Raw genomic sequence first — 17,832 nt, 5'->3', positions numbered from 1 at the left:
TTTCTGCATTGCAGAACAAATGCAGGCTCAGATGACACTTTTAAGCACCAGCTGAAAACCAACTTAACCTTGCTCTTAATTAACATCTTTGTCTTTTATTTTCATACTACTTTTATCCCATTGCAAAACACTGTCTGGATGACAGTGTACATCGTCTGGATGAGAAGTGCCCTATAAATAAAGTTATTATTTAATTTACAGCACTGCACAAAAGTCTCAGGCACCCTGGATTTGTTTTAATATAAATTTTGTTTTAGTTCTTTTGACTTCTGCATTAGCGTCAGTAGAAAAGAGCAAATTTTAGATGTGAAACATTCATCTTCCAAAAAATTAAGGCAAACGAAACCACAGAAGTGCTGCGTCAAGTTCTCCAGGGTGTTGGAACAACCTGCCAGTGGATTTTCGCACAAGACTGCACGGCAGTGCACCTAAGACAATTATTGATGCAGTTTTAAACGTGAAGAGTGCTCACACCAAATACGGATTTTAGTTAGTTTTCTAAACACTGCTTACCACCCTTTTAGTATTTTTTCATGTTTAGAAACTTATTTCATTATTTTTGAAAGTATCTTCGTTTTACAGTTTTGTTACACGCGCCTACACATTATGACAGATTCTTTGATTGTTCTGGAATATTCTACTTCTCCAATACTTGATCAATACTATTTTATCGTTTCTTCCTATCTTTACTGAACACCTTGTATCCAGGAATACATTGGAACGCATTCCCGTCCCTTAGGCCGGGTCGCCATTATTGCCACAGCATCGTAATCCCATGCGGTTAACCTGCAGTTTTCAAATACTTTTACTATAAATCAACCATTTTCATTTCTTATTCACCTAAAAAAAACCCATGCACTGCGGTATTCCCTACCCGCTTCTCCTACTCCCCTCGGAGGCGTGCTGCCGGCACACCACGCCCTCTGTGGTAAAAACAAACTGGCTCCCCTTAAACCATGACCTTTGACATTTCCACCCTGGGGAAAATTACTCCAACGAACCTTTATTTTACTGTATATACTTATATCAGGTCACCCCTCGGTCTGCAAGGCTCTGGCTAAAATAAATCCAACATCTCCTTAGAGCTAAAGCTTTCTAATCCAAACATTGTGGTGAAATTCTACACCCTTTCGAAAGCCCCCCCGTATCCTTCCTGTAACGTGGCGAACAGAATTGCACACGATGCAATCTAATCAGTTTTACGTAGCTGTAATATGACTTCTCAACTTTTAGACCTAACACCCTGACCAGTAAGTTAAGCGTGTACATTCTTTACCACCCTTTCTACTTGTGTAGCGACTTTCAGGGAGTTGTCTCTCTGTACATCGAGGGTGCTGTAATAATTGAGCAAACACGAGGAAATCTGCAGATGCTGGAAATTCAGACAACGCACACAAAATGCTGGTGGAACACAGCAGGCCAGGCAGCATCTATAGGAAGAAGGGTCGCGGCCCGTCGACAGTACTTCTCCCTATAGATGTTGCCTGGCCTGCTGTGTTCCACCAGCATTTTGTGTGTGTTGCTGTATTAATTGTACTGTATACTTTTGTAGAGTATTTGACCTTCCAAAGTGAAACACCTCACACTTGTTCAGATCTACCATTTCCCCGCCCGGATTTCTTTATCCCGCTCACTCCTTTGACAACCTTCCTCGCTACCCACGACTCTGCCAATTTTGTGTTGTGCCATCAGACCAGCTACAATTCCGTCCAACACATCACCATCACCATCACTGACCCTTGCAGGACATCGGTCACAGACCTCCAGTCAGAGTAACACCCACGTCTCCTATAGCCAGACCAAAGTTTAATCCTCCCAATGGATTCCACCTGACTTATTTTTTTCTCCTTTTTCAATACTCCTTTCCTACACAATTCTGATAATCAAAGCAAACTTATCATCATTTTCTTCTATTTAACTTGGGTTCTTTACGCCTGCTATTGGCACACTGCCAAGACTGGCTAAAAATGCCAGTCTTGCTGTATCCTGTGAAAATTATTTTAAAAACGTAGAACAAAAGGTTATATTTTGTCGCAACTAGAGCTCCAATGGCCAGTGCTGCTTCATTCCCCTCAATCAATATTCAAACTTGCAAAGGGCATTTTCGACGAGTAAGGCACTGCTTCTCTCTGCCAGTCTACAGGTTGCCCTTGGGTGAGGTGTAGCATCGGCCTAGCCCACCCCCACCCCCGACCAGGGTCACTTGACGCCACGGGAGAAAGTGGTGTATGGTCGTATGAGCAGCCACCGCATAACGTAAGTCCTGGTTATGCAATCTCTGGAGAGTGTTGATAATGGCTGGAGTCAGGGTTGGACACTGCAAAGGTGGCAATGCCAAATCACTTCTGTGGAAAAATCTGCCAACAATCATGGTCAAAACCATGATCGCCCACATCATACAACACGGCACATAATGATGATTGCCATTTGTTTAGGAACGTGCAGGGCAACTGCATTAAGCCCTTCACTTTATAGACGACAGCTTATCCAGAAAATTCTAAATACTTAGTGCCTAAATAAATACATTAGACCAGTTAACATCTATGAGCATCAGTTTAAATCACTATCAAGAAAGTAATTCTCGAGCACACGAGTGAATCTGCAGATGCTGGAAATAAATAAAAACACAAAATGCTGGCAGAACTCAGCAGGCTAGACAGCATCTATGGGAGGAGGTAGTGACCACGTAGTGACCCTCCTGATGAAGGGTTTCAGACCGAAACGTCGTCACTACCTCCTCCCATAGATGCTGTCTGGCCTGCTGAGTTCTGCCAGCATTGTGTTTTTAACGTAATTCTCGACTTTCTTTTAGAGTTACCAGTTCAGAGAAAAAAAACCTCTTCAGCTGTACATTTCACTGGAAAGTATTCGACATGCTGTTGCATTGGTTTCTTGATTGCTTAAGGTGACAGACAAAACTCACTGGTTTCATCAACACGTCTGTGATAACACATATTTGCATAAATGCTGAATCATTGAAAACTGAATTGCAGCAGACACTTGTAACTTGCCTCATCCTTCCCCCACATTGGAAGTGGCTTGGGGGTTACTTAAATTTAGATGGAGTGATAACTGATCTTGGAAAAATCAAGTATAGCACCCCCCCCCCCCCAACCGATCAGGGTGATGTGAAGCCACGGGAGCAGGTGGTGGATGGTCGTATGAGCAGCCGGTGCAGATCACAAGTCCTGGTTATGTGACCACTGACGCCAGGCAATCTCTGAAGAGTACTGATAATGGCTGGGGTCACCCATCTTGTAAAGACACTGCCCAGAAGGCGGCAATGGCAAACTACTTCTGTAGAAAAAAATTGCCAAGAACAATCGTGGTCATGAGACCATGATCGTCTACATCATAAAACACACCACAAAAAAAAGCAAAATAAAACTACATCAAACAGTATCTGTTGAGATTTTGCATCAGGGTTCAGGAGGAAGATTGCCATTATAGAGGAATGGGTACCACCAACCAGGCAAGGATACAATCAAGATGAAAAGAGGAAGAAAACTAGGTGGTCATGAGGAATTTATGTGTTTCCTAAAATCGGAAAATCTCAATATTCATACCAAATGAGATACATTCGTTCTTTCAATTTGCATTTGGCTTATCCATAGCAACGGAGAAAGCTGAGGTCAGACAGGTCAGTGTAGGATTGGGAAGGAGAAAAAAAATATACAATTGGAAGCTCAGACAGTCTTTTGTAGATGGAGCACTGATGCCCATGAAATGATCACCTACTCTGGGTTTGTGTTTACCAATGCAGAGGTCAACATTACCAGCACCAAATGCCACAGGCCGGGGTGTAAGTAGAGCAGGTGACAATCTTTGCTTCAGCTGGAGGGGTTACTTAGGTCCCTGGATGGTGGCGAGAGGAGGTATTATACCTCCTTTGGTTGTAGGAAAAAGAGCCAAGGGACAGGAATGAGCACAGACTAGGGATTCACAAAGACAATGGCTGCTGAGTAAAGCAGAAAAGACAGGGAAGGAGAAGATGTAATGGCAGTAGGATTACATTAGTGTTGGAGGAAATGGCAAAGGATGGTATGCTGGATGTGAAGGCTGGAGAGGCTAAAGGTGAGGACTAAGAAAACTATTTGCTGGTGTGTGTGCATGCATGCATTCTGTACATTTCAGTACCTGCAGAAGTCTCTTTTGTCTTCAATTAACTGCCGTTTCAGCATTAGCTGAGTGGTATCTGGCTGAAGTCCACTGCCTAACTTTTTTAACATACATAATCAAAAGCATTGGGCAAGGGCATAGAGTTACATTAATTAGCTTCTTTGCTCAAGTCTTCACAATCTATTCCGCTGATTCCAAGGGACCCTGGGTTTTCAGTCCTTAGATTTGTATATTCAAGATGAAATTCATCATTGGAAGTAAGTCAACCCATTTTATCCTAACAGCAGATTCCGGTTTTCAGCTCTTGCTCCATCATGCATTGTGCTCAAAATATCAAATATTTTAAATCAACCCCCCCCCCCCAACTGCTCTGAAGGGATCTGAACCCATATTCAGATCATCAACCCACATCCATAGATCAGGTTCAGTAATATAACAAATATAACAATATAATATGGGCCATTTTGATTGGTGCAATCCAAAATTCACACCCCCTCCCCACTGTTCTCATCGGAGGATACAAACTGGGAAATATAGAAATGTCCTCGGTTACATCCTCTCATGTCAGAACTGCTCAGCGTTGTTCTGATGAGGTCGGACTTCACACTGCACACAGCTGACAAAATTTATTCTCAGAAAAAGGAGCAAAGTTTGCGCAAGCACTGAAACGAGGGAAATGAGACGTGTGTGCAGTGCAGACTCAAGCTCAGGCTGAGTTACCCATCTCATAGTCTGTATTCAATGCGATTTAATATATGCTGCATCCTAGTGAGAGCAGGTGTTACCTTGCACGCGGACTGACTTTAACACCCGGTCAGACTGAACCAACAAATTCAATACCATCATAAACTCTTGAGAACAGAGTCTAATCTAAAAGCTCCACTGAGATTATACTATACCCACAGAATCAGAGTCTACATTGTACTGTTCAAAGATGCTAGTTCCTTCTGCAAAATTTTGCTTTAAAAATCGTTACTCTAATTGATTTTCTTCACCTTCCACTCCTAACACCATATTCACAAGCAACTGCAAACATTTGTTTCACCTGGTGCTCCTTCCTTCGGCCCTGGGACGGAGTTTCCTTTTCTAGGAAATGAGTACTCCGAGTTTGAAGTCCAAGATAACTGCAGGTTTGCTAAGCGCCTGTATTTTATTAACTGATCTTTGCCAAGTGGGAGAGAACAGGCCTCAAGAAACCATAGAGAGACGGATAATCAGTCAGATGGCCTCTCTCCATCCTTTACTTTTAAGAACTCCTCAATCATGGGATTCGGTGTGGACACATTTCTACAAGAAATTAGTTGCTGACCAGTGCACAACGGCAAACAGTAGTCATTTCATTGTATTAAATGGTATTTCATTAACAGTGTTGGGAGAAGAAATTTAAATCAAAAGAAGATGCATTTGACAAATTATTGCAGTTTATATTATGTAAAAAAAGATGTCAGTGGAACTTCTTGAGTAGACACGGATGTGCAGTTACACACTTACAATTCAAGATGATGCATATTTGATGTTCGATAAAAACAAATTTGCTCTGCCAAGTATAAGAACTTCCGAGTCCTACAGTTACAGTGACTTGGTAATTAACCCTCCAATTTCTTTTTCAGGGTAGATAGTAGGTACTCAAATTAATTTTTCATTTGTAACGTACATCAACAATTTGTTCAATGGTGGAAAGAACATGAGCCAGATGCCATGCTCACAAAATACCAGAGGAGCCATAGCCCTGCTCATACGCAGTACTTAACTACAGTGGATTTCAGTTAATTGGGACAGCTGCTTATTTGGGACAACTTTTAAAGAACAAAAACTAATCGACAAAATAGCTGTAATTCCCTGTATTTATCTGAGACACCTTGCTGCTTAACCGGGACAAGAGACTGCTGCTGCAGTTTCTAACTAGGATCAGTCAAGTGCACTTGTGTGGCCATTAGACACTACACCTTGCTTAGAGTGAACAGTTTTTAAATTAGCACAAGTTGTGTGTGTTCGTGTTACATTATCCATTTGGGCCCATGGATGCCGAATCAAAAAGCAGTGATTTTTGATCAATTTTGTACCAGGAAATTTATTGTTGCATTTCAACACTGCTTCAATCAAGATTGCAATGAAGGCAGTCTATTATCTACACTAGATGTCTACACTAATTTTGTTCACTTAGTCAATCGAGAGAACACAGCAGTGCACATTCGATGAATCCCTCCGTCGATAACTGTTAGGCACAAATACAGTTTTATTATACTGCAGTAGTATTGCTAATGTTCTTGTGGTCAAATTTGTTCTGCATTTCATTTAAATACATGATTTGTTACTCATTTAATGGTATTTTGTCCCTGAATACATAAATACTTTTTAACTAGTTCCACGAAACTTTGGCTAATTGGGGCCGCCACTTAATTGGGCCAAAATTTACTGATCCCGATGTGTCCCAATTAACCAGAATCCACTGCGTTTACTTTGACATCGGATCCATTTATTATTTATTGATTACTAATTAATTTTATCATATTCTCTAAGCTCTCGGTTGGAAAATATCTCCCGAATGATTTGTGGAGTCCAAAATCAACAATGATTGAAAATCCAGTGTACTTATTGAAACTTTCACTGAGCTGTTCATAGCCCATGTTCAAATGGTCAATCTATGGATCACAGCTTCTTCCACTTGAGTTCTGAATATATTCCACAAGAAACTGTATGCATGTAAAAGAGTAGGCATCTAATTACTGCTCTTTCTATAGGCCAGAGATGCTGGCATGCAAAGGTGCAGGAAGGGCCCAGTTGACAATGCAGTCCAGAAATCCAAAGGGCTTTATCTTCAGCCTTTAGCCCTCGTGCATTTGTAAGACATCTACAGATGCATCCTTTTCAACCTGTGGAATTAAACGAAAACCTCCACAGCTCTTACCAAGATTTAATGTACATTTATTCTTAACACGTGGAACATATAGTATAAAGATTTCATACTGAATAAATGATATTCATTAAGCCAAAGGAAAAAGGAGGAATTTACATCAAGTTTTAGCTACATTGTCTGAAATACAAATATGCAGATTTCATAGCACTGAAAAATCTCAAATTGTGTTTCTTCATTATTTTTGAGCTTCAACTGAACCTAAACTTTTTCCACACCTTGATTATAAAGGAAAAACGTGATCTGTTGCTCTCCTTGAACTAGAGCACAACTTTATACATACAGAAACTTGTACATTACCCTCGCAGGATATGGCCGATGGAAATAAAAGCTATCACTTTTTGCTTGACCATGTCATGAAAATTGTAAACCTCATTCTACGAGAGAAGGAAAAAAAAACAACCAACTTTGAGGGTATGTGCATTGTACAACTTCTATATACAATCACAGCTCATGGGCTGTGGCTGCAGTTTAAAATCAGTCAGGAAGAGAAAGAGGAAAAGTTCATACAATCAAGGGGAGTTGTAGATACACACGATACTTTGAGAAGGGGAAAAGCCTTTTTTCACGTTTACTGTAAACTAAAAAATGTTTTAAAACTACAGTTCGCTGCCAAACCAGCATTGTTCAATGTGAAATATTGTTTACAGCTGGTCAAAGGTTACATATGTTTAGGGTCTAATGTTTAGGCTGTCTCCTGCATAATGTATACGACAGCTTCTAATGGGCCACTTTCCAGTGGTTGAATTACAATCCAAGAGCACAGCACTGAACCAAGATTTCCCAAGTCACTTAGCTTCCAAAATTTACCATAAAAATGTTGAAACAGGGCCCTCCAGGGAGGGATGCCCAAGTACGAGGCATTCTCCCAAACTCGCTGCAAGTGACACAGCAACTTTGGTTAAAAAAATTCTGACTTATACACAGGCAGCAAACATTCATATGTTTTTCCCCCCTCTGGTACTTGATCAAAATGACTACAATATCCTTCCATTACTAAGAATGGGTGGGGCAAGTTTTGGGAACAGAGGTGGTTTTTGCATAAATAAAGACAGAAACAGTCGATTCAAAGATCTCCACTCACGCACACACACAGTAAGGTTCCCACAGCTGTCATGACTGGCCGATCATGAAGAGTACATCACAAATTACATTTGTAACCAGTGAGTTCAGGAGAGGCGATACAGAGATATCTAGCAGTCGTGCCTCATGCAACGTGAACTCAGAGTGGTTTTCTTCTACTTTTGCCATTGCTAGCAAGGCCTTGGCTGCCCGCCGCATCATGTCCATACTCGTTGGCTCAATAGGTGCAGTTTGCAAGTGCATCAGGCTGGGCTGACTCTGCTGGAGTTGAGTAGCTGCCAGACTATCCTCCAAAAAGCCCAGTAGATTACTGATGCTTCCCTTACGAACGGCAATTGCTCTGGCAGCCAGGCTGTCTCCTTGTGCCAGATTTGCCAACAGTACCACACACATTTCACGGCACACCTGGCTTTTCCGTTCCCCAATGAGCCGGACCAGTATCCCATAAAGTTTCTCCAAGCGGCTAAACGGAGGCGTCGCCAGGATTAGGTCCACATTATTGTCCTGGATACTAAGTTTACACAAGCTCTCCAGGACGAGTCTCTGGGGAGAGAGCATTGAATTGGGGCCTAGTGTTGGGAAAGGGTCTTGGGCCTCTGCTGCAGGACACACAGCCCAGTGCAACAATCCGTCCAGAAGTGGCAAGCAGATACTCTCTGGATACAGAGACAGGTCCAACTGCCCTGAAATATTGGCCATTGTGACAAGAGTGTTTTCCCGTAATACTTCTAAACAGTCCCACCACCATTCATCACTATCGCAGCTCACACCTTCATCTTCCTCATCCTCCTTCTCGTACGTTAATGGCGCCTGTTTCCGTTCAGGGTGCTCATGATGCTGCAAGATGAGCTTGCCCAAGATGAGCAGTAAGCCGGGGTGCTTTGACATCTCTGCATCATTGCCAGGCACAAACGACAAGCTGCGAATAATGTTTGATATACAAATACACCGCTTTGCTAAAGAGTCCTGCCAGTCGGCCATCAAACACAATGGCACCTCATCCCGGCTGCAAGGCTCGTCCTCAAGGATTTTGATATTTTTATGATTTTGTGCCTGATGAATAGCAAAAGGAAACTTGTTGTTATCTGTGTCCCCCTCCACCGACCCGTTCGCCACTTCCTTGTTCAAGGAGCCAGGCCTCGCTGACAGAACATCATCCATGGTGGCAGTTATGCTTTTCTCAGACTCCTCGCCGTTTCCTGTTGCCTCGAGGTTTCCTTCTGCCCCCTTTTTATTTTCAGATGTGTACCTTTTTGTGGATCCCTTGTGGGCCAGGGTTCGTTTCCGCACGGGTAATTGCGTCTTACTCTCAAAGTGAGTTTGGATGTGTTCTGTAGTGTCACCTCCTCCAATCTGCCAATGGAGCAAGCCACTGTCAAATTCCTGTACCCTGCCCAATTTATCAGAGTTATCCACCACAAACACATCAGCTTTTCTAACCATTTTCACAGGAACTCTGTCAAACTTGCTGACGTGCTTGGGATTCTCTTCCATACTTTCAGCGGCTGTTGCATCTTCAGTTAAATTAGCTGCCATTTCCTCTTCACTGATGTCTTCCCTGTCGTCCTCCACCTCAGGCCCCAATGGTTCTTGTATTTTCCCAAACAGCTCTGGATCCAGGAGTGTCTTTTGGCCAGGATCTCCAATCTCGTACTCCTTCAGAATCCCAAAAATTTCAATCAAGCATCGCCGGAAATATTCCACCAGAAGCTCCAAGAATCCAGGTAACTACAAGATAAAAAACAGAGGTGAGGCAACAAGCATAGAACAACACTGAAGCAGTGAAGAGCTGGCTTCAGTAAAACTTCACCCTGGTGTCCTTTAACTTGAGTCCCACGTAAGGGTGGCAAGCAGATTTGGGATCCCATGCTGACTCAATTTTCAATTCACAAATACACAGTACCACTGCACTTTTGGTATCAGTAGTTTAAATTCTGCGATTGCTTACTCAACCGTCTATATACGGCATGTCTCAAGAATTATAGCTCAAAATCTCATTTTCAAGGGTCGCCAGGAAGTGAATACTCATTCCCAAGTGAATAAGTAAAACTCCAGTCAAGTCACCTTTTGCTTCATACAAACTCTTTGTACTAACAACAGAAAGCTTGGAAGCATGGACTCCATGCTGAGCCTCAAGAGATTAAAACTGCAATCATCCTGTGGTGACACCAATGGAGCTCTACTGCATAAATTAATACTGAATAAAACTAATTATCACCATTTTTACTCATTAACTACTTTAGGAAGTTTTACTGTATTCTTTTCAATTTCACCTCCTTTTCTGAAGGCATGCATACAGATTCACAGGCAATGCTTAATCAAGGTCATTATTCATGCAAACCCTGCCGGGACAATTCAGAGTCTTACAGCACAGGACACCATTCAGCTTATGGTGTCCTTGTGAGCTATTTGAAAGGGCTATCCAATTAGTCCCATTTGTTTGCTTCTCTCCCCCCACCCCCCAAGAGACCTTCAAATTTTGCACTTTCAAGTATACATCCAATTCCCTTTTAAGAGGCTAGTATTGAATTTGCTTCAACATCTTTTAAGGCCATACATTCTATATCACAACAAGCTGCATAAATAGTTCCACAACTCTCTTATGATTCTTTTACCAATTACTTTTGATGTATGTACTCTGATTAGCAACGGGCACAACTATTTCTAACGTACTCTTGTCAAAGTCCTTTATGGTTTTGAGACATCTATCAAATCTCCCTTGAACCTTTTCTGATCTGAGAACAACTTCTGCTTCCCCGATCTCTTCACAAAGTGCCATTCTTCCATCCTGATACCATTTGAAGAATCAGACACAATTATTTTTTGTTGCTGCTTCATGCCCCCCCTTGTGGGGGATATGTTAAGTGTTTTGGGAGGGAGGGAGGTTGGGGTTTATGTTCCAGCTGACATTTTCTGGGTGGGAAATCTGTTGGTTTTTGTACGAGGGAGGGGTTGGGGCTTTGGGACTCTTTCTTTCTCGTGTGTGTGGTGGTGGGGTGGGGGAGAGAGAAATGTCTTTATGTCTTTTCTTTCAACAACTCGCATGGTTTTTCTGTATTTCAAGACTAACTGGAGAAGACAAATGGCCTACAAGCTTACACCTAACAATATTTAACCCCCATGTAGCATCACAATTACATCAATAGACACACAATGGATGACTGGGTTCTGTAAATTCAGTTCCTAGTGCTACTAATAATCAGACCAATGGGTCTTTTTGCCCGCCACCAGGGAGAGAAACAACATGTATACTGATCTACTGTATGGTCTTGCCAAAGAAAGCCAACTTCAAATCACACAAGCTCATTTTCGCATTAAAAATCAGGCATCAATTAGCTCCTTGCAATGGAATAATTTTCCTATTCCAGAAGCAAACCTTGCACCCTTCTCAGTGATGCTCATTCAGATCTGCTCGAACTAGATTCAGCCCCAACCTTTAAACACCAAACCTCATCTTGCATCAGTTACCTCGTGACCAGAATGAAATGGACAGGTTGATGAATCACAGCAGTCCAAGGCTGGGAGACTTCCTGACTAGTAACAGGAATCACCTTTGTCTAACTTAAAAAGGCAATGGATAACGTGCTACTTGACTTCATCCTTCCGCACAAACATGATCATAAAATATTATTTGACATGTGAGCAATAATGTCCCAAGAACAATACTGGAGTATTAAAATCCAACAGTAAAAGCAAAGGAAACTGTGGAGGAACAAAGTCTGACATTTCCACTGGAAAGGACAGTGAATGGCAGAGTGGTGTAGTAGCCACTCTCTGGTCCTGCTTTTCAAGCATACTTCCACCTCTACCCTACCAAGCCTGGCCTAGCACTCTACAACTGGTATCTCATATTCATTTATCAGCAGGACAAGATTTTAAAGAATATAATTACTGGATAAACACATGATAACTCACAGCAAATGCTGGTGTTGTGGCTCAAATGTGATGTCTCAAAATTAATTCACAGGAATCATCATATCAAGAAGCACAGTGAATTTAAGTTCAGCTTTAATGTTAAACACATTGGATTGAAGTGTCACATTTTTTGGTAATACTTCAGATGTACGGGCCTCCAAAAATATCAGGATGGCAGCAAAGAAAAGTGTGTTGCAGTCAGAACAATTGGAAGGCAAAGAAACTTAGAAACGTTTCATTATTAAAATCACATTCTGAGTCGGCTTTGAATCCACCCAAAGTCAACCAAGAGCTCGAGTTGTCACTGCATCCGAGTTTATTCCACCTGGGGAGGCACCATGGCAGTGGAGTCGTCACTGCATCCGAGTTTATTCCACCTGGGGAGGCACCATGGCAGTGGAGTCGTCACTGCATCCAAGTTTATTCTACCTGGGGAGGCACCGTGGCAGTGGAATGAGCCTTCGAGCCACTTGTCAAAATTAATTAGTATTTCAGATTTCAATCTCAAACTCTAACCCTGAATGCCCCGATTCTGCTTCACACCTGCAGGATTTACTTTTCGTCTCAAGAGTATTTACTTACCTGAGATAATGTGAAGGTGGCTACACTGCTATCATCGTACAATAAAATATTAATGGTGTCCAAGGCCCATGTACTTTCAGCCAGGAGGCCAGATTTAAGGGACATCATCACTCGCCAAGCTTCTGGGGTGCCTGGGAATAGAACATAAAGAATGATGCTGAAACTACATCCTAGGAAATGCCTACTATATTAATGTAGTTCCAATTGTGCATGATACATTATTTGAAACATTTCTCCTCTCCTTTAACTAATGAGATGGTCAAGCTACCTGTACAATCCTGCTAGAAAGCTTAACTCAATATGTAGTAACCACTTTACATATCAGAGTTCAATCCAAAATTCGTCCAAACGATTAGATCCTCTCTTCCACAGGGTTTACTCAGAGACTGGACAGCGCTCTTCCCTCACCTCAGTGGGAAAGTAATATGGAGAAGGCACATCATTCCATCTCCATCTTAACTCAATCTACAGAACCTCATCTCTCAAACTCCATGTTCCTCCACCTTCAACAAGCTTGAAATCCAATTTCAGAACAATCTGATTATTTCTTAAATAACCCACCAAACCAGTCCACTAGGTTGCTTAAAACTTCTTAACGTTTACCAATACTGTTATTTTGCCTGCTCTATGGTAGTATGCACTAGAGGCAGTCTTTTGACCCACCATATCTGTTCCACAACCGTAATTTTTCTTGATATGGTGAACATGTTATAGTGAAGGAAAAACTGCAAGTTTTTGAATTGTTTAACTTCACATCTGGCCACATACTACAGCTGAACTGAGCCAGATAACTTTAAGCAGAAAATATGCAGACCTACAGAGAATTCCTCAGTGGAGGAAGAGCACAGGGAGGGTCAGTAACTCAAACTCTTGAGCAAATACCAAGTCAGATCACGGTCCATTCACCTCAAATTAAAACTTTAAACAAATTTATAGGGGAAAAAATCTATCTATTCACAAATAATAGGATGTGTCACAAATGCAAGCTGATTGTACAATAGTACATGAGCAACTAGTCGGTGGAGATGCACCACCAACACACAGGAGCTTCGTGAAGCTTACCCAGCTTGAACGATAAGCATAGACTGGATTGTGACATTATTCCATGTATCATATTTAAGCAATGTTCCAAAGAAAAAGACAGGTTATATTCAAAATTACGTGCAATCACCGATTTATAAAGGGACACCATGTTCCATTCTGGAGTTGGGAAAGAGCTCCTAGTCTACTTGACCTGAACAACACCCACAATCACTTACCAATGTCCTTAGTGGTGAGTCTCCGGCGTGATTTCAAAACTGGTTGAGATGCTTCAACTGAACCGGGAGGGAAGGTGATGTCTCGTCTTATCAGTGGCGGCTGCACAGAGGGTCCAGAAATATGGGATGCCGGCATGGGTGGTCCAACCTTTTGCATCTTCATTCCTGAATGGATAAATGGCGATTTGCTGGGTGAGGTACGGTTTTCCAATGGTCTCTGCATGGGAGCTGGACTGGATACTTGGGAAATATGATTTGGCACCGATGGAGGAGTTTGGTAGGTAGACTGTGATGGTCTTGTGATTGGTGGAAGAGATGCAGAGGGGGTGAAAGATTGCTGACGCTGGTTGACATGGGAAGCCCACTGCCCGTCATGGTTCATTCTCTGATCAGCTCCAATCATCTCCTCAGAACGATTCATGCCATGGTATGCTGGAGCTTGTGGCGGAGTACCAGGACCTTGCCGGTTGGGATAGCTGTAACTCATGTCATTTCGCCCTGGCCACACAGACCCCTGTGGTCCCTCAGGTGGTGACTGCAACGGACCTCCCATCATTTGAGGGGGCACAGGCTGTGAAGTGGCTGTGCCAGGGGGACCTTGCATTCTCTCTCTACCGTACTGAAAAGGAAACTGATTCTGCACTGGCCGGCGATCAGTACCTGGATAGGCATTGCTATACTGGTTATACATATCTTGCTGTGATTGCTGGGCCGAGTAGGACATTCCATATAATTCACCTTCGTGTCTCTTGGCTGGAGGCCCATATGTTCCATCCATCTGTCGCTTGAAGTTCTGGCAAAAATGACAGAAGAATGCTCAGACTTCTTAAGACTTCCCACAAGTAAAATGATTCTTGCAGCCTAAAACCTGATAGTTCAAACTCAACAAGGTATTTGAGCAATGCAGAGATCACTTCATGTTGCTGGAAATACACCCAACAATTTAAACAACCTTTAGGCATTTAAACATTGGACAAGTGAACTCCAATGAAGAGCTGTGCTCTAAAAATATGCCTGCTCACGCTGATTTGAGAGTTTTGCTACATTTTAAAGTCTGGTTTTATTTTCTCCCCTGAACTAGTTCACTCCACTCAGTGGTGATACAAGTGGTGAACTAAACCCCAAGCACACAGAAGACCATGAGATATAGGCCATTTGGCCCATCAAGTCTGCTGCACCATTTAATCATGGCTGATCCATTTCAATCTTAGCCCCACTCTCCTGCATTCTCCTCGTATGCCTTCATGCCCTGACTAAATGTCTCTATTACAGATTCTGCTAAACCTACAGTAAGATTTTAAAAAAGCCAGCATCCCCCAACCCTAATTTCAGTTTATATCCTTCAAATCTCAATGCACAACCTTCCATTGACTTCAGTCTTGATATTTTCAACTAAACTGCAGCAGAGTTTTTAGGGCAAGTCTTTCACATTTCTGTAACTCTGTTTAAAAAAAAAACATTTTTATTTCATTGGTAAACATTATACCTCCATTCTATAAATGCCACTATTAATTTGGTTTACACACATCATAGTTTTCATTTAAAATACTTCAGATTAACCCTTGAATGTCTAAATCTAAGGAGATACGAGCCTCACTCATGCATCATGTCCTCTTATTTTAACAGGTGAAGGTTTGGTTAACATCTAGAAAATGAATATTGAAATCTTCCATTGCCTGCACAACTCTCCAAGGGCAACATTCCAAAACAAAATTGAAGAATCTAGATTGGACCCAACAGATGTTCCGTACTATTGAAGTAATCCTTCCTCCCCTTTGCTGTCCAACTCTTTTGAGATAAATGTTTGATCCTGGCTCCTTCTTATTGTACATCAGCTTTTGATCATTCGTAAAACTTAGCACCCACCAGCAGTTCCCTACCATCCTATGCCATAGACCCCTACAATTAACTGAGGGGACCATGGACGGCAGGTTGGGAACCCCTGACCCTTTTCCATAACACTTTTCTTAGTATTATGCCCTTCTCAAATCCAAAGTGAATAACCTTTCAGGATAATAGTTTACAGTTCCTGTTCTGTAGATTTGTTAAATATGCCTGCAAAAAGAATCTCAGGGTTGGACATGGTGACATGTATGTATTCTGATAATAAACTCTACTTTGAACTTTATTCGTTTCATCAATTCTCCGTAATTTTAGAGCATTACAGAATCAGCATGGGAACTGATGGAAAGACAAGCGCAAATCAGACATTTCACATCCAGCTTACAAATGCAGCAAGAGTGGATTAACTATTATAAGACCATAAGCCACAGGAGTAGAATTAGGCCTTTTGGCCCATTGAGTCTGCTCATGGCTAATTTATTATCCCTCTCAACCTCATGTTCCTGCCTTCTCCCCGTAACCTTTGATGCCGTGACTAATTAAGGACCTATTAACCACCACTTTAAATATACTCAGTGAGACCTTAAGACCACAATGGCCAAGAACTGCAAGTCTAATTACATCAGTGCAGATGGCCCTGTGTGGATCAGGTTTACTCCTCTCTTGTTGCTAATAGCCAAAATCAACACAGAAACCTGTTATTTAAGGACTGACACTGAAGTACAACATAAGATGACCAATGTTTGCAGCAATTCCACCCAAATGGTTCAGCAAACACCAACATTTTAAAACAGGAGCCAGCTGATTGAGGCTGACCAGATTTGCAAATCCTTCTGAATTCTTTCTGAGACACAGTCAGAGTTCCTCATCAGATTTATCTGCCCACGGAACCTACTTGTTGCTGTGGAAACATTCCAGGCTGCTGGTTGGAATACGACTGTCCAGGTGGAGCTCCCTGTCCAGAGTACTGGCTTCCGTAAGGATCATGCCTGGTTGTAGACAGGTAAATCAAAGTTAGCAGCTATAGAAACTACACTGCAACAAAACAAGGCCCACTAGATTTCCTTTGGAAATATTAACTCTTGGTACAAAGGAAGGAACAGACCCATTTAGTAATAACTGGCCTGCTGGGAAAGAACTGTCAGGAAAAGACTGTCAACCAGAGACATCTTAATTGGGGCAGACTGGCTCTGCAGCCTGCAGTCAACAAATGACACAGCTCTATATTGAACTGAACAGAAACAAACTGAACATTCCTAGACTGTTCCAATGACTCTGTTTTTGTTTTTAACTCATTTTTTCGCCATTTGCGTGATTTGTTCCTTTTTTTTTTGACATTGGGTGTTTGGTGTTTTATTTGAACAGGTTCCATGGCATTTCTTTTGTTTTGTGGCTGAGTGTGGGAAGACGAATCTCAGGGTTGTATACTGTATACATGCTTTGATAATAAATGTACTTTGAAGCTTTGAACTTTTAACAATGCACCAAAGTTTTCAGCTTTATAAAAGCGGTTTACTTGGGCTGAGCATCACAATACTTTAACTGTACATCTATGGCTGACTGATAATGAAATCTGAATGAGTCCCCAATGTCAATGGCTCACATTGGTTTGGAAAAATACCACCCAAAGCTGTTAAGTAATCAAATAAAGAAACAACATTATCTCCAATAATTACTCTTTCATCCTCATCTGAGTCAAACAAATTATCTACAATAGTGGTCACCAACTTTTTTAAGCCCAAGATCCCCTACCTCGGCCTTAGCAAAAGGCAAGATTGACCCCAGATCGATTAGTTATACGCATGTGCACCGGGGCAGAAAAGACCGGAAGTAAAAACCCCACAACCCGGAAGTAGAAATAATGTATGAACACCAGGGGTCACCATCCCTTTTTTTGCACAGCGGACCGGTTTATTGACAATATTCTTGCGGGCCAGCTGGGGGGGGGGGGGGGGGTGTTAAACACGAACGGAAGACAGCGATACTCGAAGCAGGTTCCTTATATCCAGTCTATTCCACAATTTAGTTTACATGGCTATCAGCACTTGCTTCTGTCCCGCTTGCTCATGTTTTTTCCGCTGAAAAAACTCAACGGATTTGTCTTTAAGTGCAGGGTGC

The 17,832-nt window shown here is 42.0% G+C and overlaps 1 protein-coding gene across 2 annotated transcripts in view; it reads right to left on the bottom strand.

Annotated features, from left to right (window-relative positions):
* Positions 1 to 7,027: 7,027 nt before the first annotated feature.
* The window catches only part of arid1ab (AT-rich interactive domain 1Ab), a 121,152-nt gene continuing 110,347 nt past the window's right edge, over positions 7,028 to 17,832 (bottom strand). For both annotated transcript variants that reach the window (XM_059954678.1, XM_059954679.1), the window contains exons 17-20: positions 16,610 to 16,703; positions 13,873 to 14,665; positions 12,614 to 12,744; positions 7,028 to 9,844 (exon numbers count right to left, since the gene is read on the bottom strand). In XM_059954678.1, the coding sequence (XP_059810661.1) occupies positions 8,147 to 9,844; positions 12,614 to 12,744; positions 13,873 to 14,665; positions 16,610 to 16,703 (2,716 nt within the window). In that variant the 3' untranslated portion in view covers positions 7,028 to 8,146. The remainder of the gene's footprint in view (positions 9,845 to 12,613; positions 12,745 to 13,872; positions 14,666 to 16,609; positions 16,704 to 17,832) is intronic.

Source organism: Hypanus sabinus, chromosome 30, assembly GCF_030144855.1.
Source record: "Hypanus sabinus isolate sHypSab1 chromosome 30, sHypSab1.hap1, whole genome shotgun sequence".
NCBI classification, from domain to species: Eukaryota; Metazoa; Chordata; class Chondrichthyes; order Myliobatiformes; family Dasyatidae; genus Hypanus; species Hypanus sabinus.
Note: the sequence above shows the minus strand (reverse complement) of the source record. Positions and strands in the feature narration are given on the sequence as shown.